This window comes from Heterodontus francisci, chromosome 4 (genome assembly GCF_036365525.1).
Source record: "Heterodontus francisci isolate sHetFra1 chromosome 4, sHetFra1.hap1, whole genome shotgun sequence".
In the NCBI taxonomy this organism is placed as follows: Eukaryota; Metazoa; Chordata; class Chondrichthyes; order Heterodontiformes; family Heterodontidae; genus Heterodontus; species Heterodontus francisci.
In genome coordinates this window covers 144538234-144544594 of record NC_090374.1, presented here as the reverse complement: position 1 = coordinate 144544594, position 6361 = coordinate 144538234, and the positions used below count along the sequence as shown (strand labels likewise).

At 42.6% G+C, this 6361-nt stretch overlaps 1 protein-coding gene across 1 annotated transcript in view; it reads left to right on the top strand.

Moving 5' to 3' along the window:
- The window catches only part of mtap (methylthioadenosine phosphorylase), a 229590-nt gene extending 223677 nt beyond the window's left edge, over positions 1-5913 (top strand). The window contains exon 8 of the mRNA XM_068030256.1: positions 5732-5913. Coding sequence (XP_067886357.1) covers positions 5732-5770 — 39 coding nt within the window. The 3' untranslated portion in view covers positions 5771-5913. The remainder of the gene's footprint in view (positions 1-5731) is intronic.
- The last annotated feature ends 448 nt before the right edge of the window (positions 5914-6361 follow it).

The following is a 6361-nucleotide window of genomic DNA, read 5'->3' as shown; positions in this document are numbered from 1 at the left end:
TATGGTTTGTCAGTTTTTTTTTAAATCGCACTGAGTTTCACAGCTGACAGGTCTGACATCAGGAATAGCGGTTTCCCAACTTCGTGTCTGCGTGGGTTTCCTCCCACATGCCAAAGACTTGCAGGTTGATGGGTAAATTGGCCATTAGCAATTGCCCCTAGTATTGGTAGGTGGTAGGGAAATATAGGGACAGGTGGAGATGTGGTAGGAATATGGAATTAGTGTAGGATTAGTATAAATGGGTGGTCGATGGTCGGCACAGACTCGGTGGGCCGAAGAGTCTGTTTCAGTGCTGTATCTCTAAAACTAAAACTAAAAAAACTAAACCTACCTACACTCGGGACAATTTTTACAACAGCCAATTTACCTATCACTTGCAAGTCTTTGGCGGTGGGAGGAAACCAGAGCACCCGGCGAAAACCCACACGGTCACAGGGAGAACTTGCAAACTCCGCACAGGCAGTACCCAGAATCGAACCCGGGTCCCTGGAGCTGTGAGGCTGCAGTGCTAACCACTGCACCACTAACCACTGCACCACTGTGCCGCCCTTCTATTAAATCTCCCCTCAATCTCTTTTGCTCCAAGGAGAACAAACTCAGCTTTTCCAGCCTAACCTTGTAAATAAAATTCTCCATCCCTGGAACCATTCTGATAAATCTCCTCTGCACCCTCTCAAGGACCCTCACATCCTTCCTGGTGACCAGAGCTAGGGCCTAGCCAGAGCTCTATAAAGGTTCAGCACAACTTCCCTGCTTTTGTACTCAATGCCTCTATTTATGAGACCCAAGATCCCATATGTTTTACAAACCACTCTCTTACTATGCCCTGCCACCTTCTTAGATCAATGCACATGCACTCCCAGGTCCCTCTGTTCCTGCACATTCTTTAGAACTGTGCCATTTAGTATGTATAGCCTCTCCCTATTCCTTCTGCAAAATGCATCACCTCATATTTGTCAGTATTAAATTCTATCTGTCGTTTCTCTGCCCATTCTGCTAGCCTATCAATGTCTGCCATCCTCCAGTCTGAAAACCAACCATTTACTATGACTTGCTGTTTTCTGTCCATAAGCCAATTTTTCATCCAATTGGACACTGACCTTCCTATTCCATGAGCTTCAATCTTCTTAACCAGCCTCTTATGTGTACATGGTTCCGTATCAAATGCTTTCTTAAATCCATACAGACAACATCCACCGTATTCTCTTCATCAACCTTTTCTGTTACTTCATCAAAACATTCAATTAGATTTGTCAGGCATGAGCTGCCTTTTACAAATCCATGCTGGCTTTCCTTAATTAACTCAATCCTCTCTAAGTGTCTGTTGATATTTGTCCTGATTATAATTTCTAAAATCTGACACCGCACTGTTGTTAAACTAACTGGCCTGTAGATGTTAGGACTGTCCTTACACCCTTTCTTGAATGAGGGTGTCACATTTGCCACACTCCAATCCTCTGACACCTACCCTATTTCCAGAGAAGCTTGGAAGATTATGGCAAGCCCTTCTGCTATCTCTACCCTCGCTTCCTTAATAGGCCCACTCCTCCTCTTACTATTTACATGTCGGTAGAAGATTTTTGGGTTCCCTTTTACGAAGGCCTCATGACTGCTGCAAGAATACTGGGCACTGGCCTCCATGATTTGCTGCCAGTGGTCACACACTAGCTGGATTTAGAGGGAGTGGCTCCCTTTTGGTTCCATTATCAGGCAGAGTAGGCATGTGTCTTCCGCAAAGTGATGTGTGTGCAATCAGTGCACCCTGCACCACGCAGAAGACTGCTACTCATGCAAAACCACGTGCTCACTCCACCTGCTTCCTTCTGGCAAGACAGAATTAAATGTTGTTAGTTCACTTTAAATAGAGAACCTCAGTGAACTCCCTTACGCAACGTAGACAGCAAACTGCGAGATGTTGCAATATCTCCAGCTCCAAGTTCATTGCCACAGTCACCTTCACAGCCACTGGCAATGCAGTCCTTTTCCCCGCTCTAAGGTTGTAGTTGTGGCTGCAACAGATGGCGGATTTCAGTAGGGATGTCCTTACTGAAGGGTGACATTTCACATGTTGTTCCTCACTGAGGTTTAGGTAGGAGAATTGCTCCCTGAACACCCTAGGCACATATGGCCTCCTGATAAGAGCCCTTCTCCTCCCTCCTCCTCCTCCTCCCTCTTCCAGCAGCTTGTCCTGCTCTGCGTGATGTCTGTTCATTCTCCCAGTCATGCTGTATTCCAAGGGGATGGAATGGCTACAAGTGTCATGTCTGGGAGCAACTGGTTTATGCAGAAATCTTGAAGTCAACAAAAAGTCCATCAGCATATACTACACCGCTCCTTGTCGACCTTTGCGACTTTAAAGCAACTATAGAAAGCACCAAACACTTGTAGAATTGTAGCAACAACCAGAAGAAATCAACTAGTAACTAACCTGTAAATAGTTGATAACTCCTTTAAATAGCTTGGTGCAGGCAAAGCGGGTGTTGGGGAGCCTTTCTATTGCAGAGCGTGTGTTCAGCTGTGCGATATTGCGAGGGCGTTAGTTAGAGTGTTGAGCTCAAATGGCAATGCTGGTATCAAATCAGCATTACATATTGACTGGCGTCATTATCCACCTCCTTTTCTATACTTCCAATGGCCTTTCACTTCACACGTGCTACTGCCCTCGCCAACATGGCATATGGCGGAATTTGCTCCAAAAGTGTGTGTTACGATCCCGTTAGGGACCATTAATGTTTCAAAAGAGTCAAATTCCCAATTATTTCTGAAAGAATTACACCACAAGATTTCACGTTTTAAACAAAAGCTTTACTGTACAAGAGTTAAGCAAAGCAAAACACTACTAACTTAACACTACAGCTTGAGACATTTATATTTTAAACTTAAATATCTTACAGGAACACGCCATTTAATTTTTACCTACACCCCAAAAAATTCCCTATATGTTGCAGGATCTTGGTTTGCTCACTTCTCCTAGGATCAATCCAAAGTGTACCACAGCTGTTAGGAATTTCCTTAATTTCTGAGCTGTCATCTGAGGTTTGAGTTTTCCTGGGGATTCTCCCTCTAGCTTCACCCAGGCAAATCCTCCAGTTCACCTTCAACACCTCACAAAGCTGGTTTTCCCCAGCTTGAGCATGGGCCTGCCTCAAAACAGAAACACCCTGGTTCCTGATGCCTTGTTTGCTCCTGAGTCCAGCTCTTTTCAAAGCTAACAGCTTTCCAAAAGCCAACTTACTTTCCCAAAAACCAACTGACTGAAGCCAACAGCTTCAAAAACTAACTCTCTAACAACATCTATCTCCATAGCAATATGGAGATATCAAAACATGTGATGTCCCAGAAAGCAATTAAAGTTAATTATTTCCAACTCCAAACTTTTCTTTGTTCTGGGAGATCATATGAATAATTTAAACCTCTGATGGGGTCATCTGCAATCTCCACGGAATTTTGGCTCCATTAAGAAGCTACAAGAAGGATCACCCATTGTTTAGTTTTGCCACACTTCTGACTCTGACCTCTGAAAATAAACATGGAAAAACCTTTGAAGTGTAAACCTTGGATGGTCTGGCAACCTTTTGAATTTCAGAGTTTCAGTTACCTCATTAAATAAACACGGGCTACTCTTTGATTTATAACCACCCCAGGAATATGGCTAGCGTATTGGGTGAGGTGACTAACATTGACATTTCTGAGGCTTCAAAGCAAAAATGAGATGTTAATGTGCAAAGTGATATCAATGTCATTACCCTATTTTTTTTGAGATGGAGAGGATATGAACCAGCTTAACTCTCACCTCTGACTAAGTAGGTTGCGGGTACAAGCCCATTCCAGAAATTGAGCACATAATCTCTGCTGACATTGCAGTGCAGTACTGACAAAGTGCTGCATTGTCAGAGGTGGCATGCTTTGGATGAGATTTTAAACCAAAGCCCCTCCTGTGTCATGGTAAAGATTTCCCGGTACTCTAAGATAACACCAAGCGCAAACATTATCTAAAATAGATGAACTACTCATTCATCTTTACTCTGAAATTTTGCTGTATATAAAATGCCTGCTGTGTTTGTCTGTGTAACAATAACTGAAATTCAAAGAAAAACATAAAGCACTTGTTTTGCTGCTTTATTTTTCAAGGGAAGTAAAAAAAAAAAATTTTAAAACTTAGCTTTTTGTGCCTCTTCTGGACCTGATGCACACTACCTCCAGGTTGCTCTGGTGGGAAACTCACTGCCATTTCCTGCCAGGCCTCCTAGTAAAAACTGCAGTTGGGTTCCGATGACATCATTGCGAACTGATATGGATATTCTAGAAAGGACCTCACCAGCTCTGCGAGGCTGTCTCTGCCGCCTGCTTAATTGCGAGGGTTAAAATACAAAGTTGTAAACTCCTGGCAGTTCCAGGGTGGCTAAGTGACCTGGGTAAATGTAACTGCCCACCCACTTTGGTTCCATTGTTAAAATAGCCTGTTATGCAGACCCCCACCTGCCAAGAATGCGACATATTAATTTTGTCATATGAACATTGATTTTAAACTGTTGCTGGAGTGAGGAAATGACGTGTTAAACAGATCAGCCGTGGCTGGAAAAAAACATTTACATACTAACAGACAGTGCTTGTGGAGACAAAGGACCATTCCCTGACACATTGAACCCGCAATGGACTTTGATCACCAGACATTGAAGGTGAGTAAGTTCACATTCCAGGATGACTGCTAAGATGGCCGAATCCACAAACAGACCTCAAACCAGCTCGTCACATGACTAACCTGCTGGGCAACCTGAGTTTTTTGAATTGTACAGAGGGTTTGAGAGAGAGAGACTGTTTGCTCCTGGACTGTAAAGACCTCTCCTGGCTGGCTCACCACAGCTCTCCTGTCTGCTCTCATCTCTTTCTCACTGAACTCCAAATCCACTGAAGATGTGAACTACAAGAGAGAAAGTCTCCTACATCGAACAACGATTGAGAAGAATACTGGGCCTGAATGAAAAGCAAGACCTACCTACAATCAAGGATTCTACAGGGAGCTTGAGGAACAGTAACCAAAACCATCCTCGAACCTTTCCACTTTATTTCTTCTCTTTTCTGTCTCTATCTACATGTGTGTATCACATATGCATACTAGCGTGGGTGCATTGCGTATCCATAAGTGTTTACCGAATTAGCGTTTAAGTTCAATAAAGTTCAACCTTTCTTCTTTAAACCTAAGAAAACCTGTTTGGCTGGTTTCTTTGCCTTATAATTGGTAAGCAGTGAACAAGGATTTACCAAGGGGGAGGTAAAAACACAGTGTGTTTAAAATTAAACCCTGTTACGGTAAGACCAGGGAATCCTAGACCCCTTTCTCACCTGGTCGGAGCATCGCCCCATGGCCTTTTTTGTGGTCAAATACGAGGGTCAAAAACAATGATATAATTTTACCATCTCCTGGCACTGGCCCAGAACCTAGTGGTTAGTCTGGTGCTAACATGCCTGGCCTTCTCCAGGATACAAAGTATAGGTAGGGTGGAAAATTGGCAATATCAGATTAACCGTCATTACATTTCTCCACTCAATGTGCCTTTAATGAAAATTAAACAAACCTTTTTACGGGCTGTCAATCCGATATTCCAGTTCCCACCTCAGCTAAAGTTGAAAGTTCCCCTCCCTACATTCACGATTGTTACAGTGAAGGATTATTTTACTTTGTCAATTCAAAGAATTGTGTGTTTTAATGATGCTCATGTTTGATTTTCAGGTCTCTCAGGCAGGATCGGTTATGTTACCAAAGCATTGAAACTTCAGTGACTGGAAGATGGTTCAACTACTCAAGAATATGCACATTACAGCCAACACCAGTGATTACATGCACTTCCTGTTCCCAGTATGCTAATGTCACTGTATATGTCACATCAATAAAAATTCAAACAGGCACCTGAATTATTGGCATTGAATTTTAGACCCACCTACATCTACTTTATCTGCCATTTGCATACCTAGTTTATTCCATGATTTATCATTGGTATCTACAGAAGTGGGGAAAAGTTACTATCATCTGTTAACATCACCCACTCCAAATCATTGATAACTCTTAAAAATGTCACATTTCTTCAATTCCACCAATCCATTTTCTAATTGTATGCAAATCTGGATCTCAAAACTGGTTTTCAGTCAGTAAGGGATGGATTTTAACTGTTGTAATCTTGGCACTGCACATGGACAGTAGGCCAACAAATGTAGAGGAAATTGAGCAAGTTTTTAATGAACAAAGATAAAATTAGTAAGCTGACACGGTTGTACGGTGCATTGGGGAACTACAACTCAGCCACCGACTGTGGGGTAAACTTCAGTTTCATATCTGCGCTAATTGGTTCTTAATTACAGACAG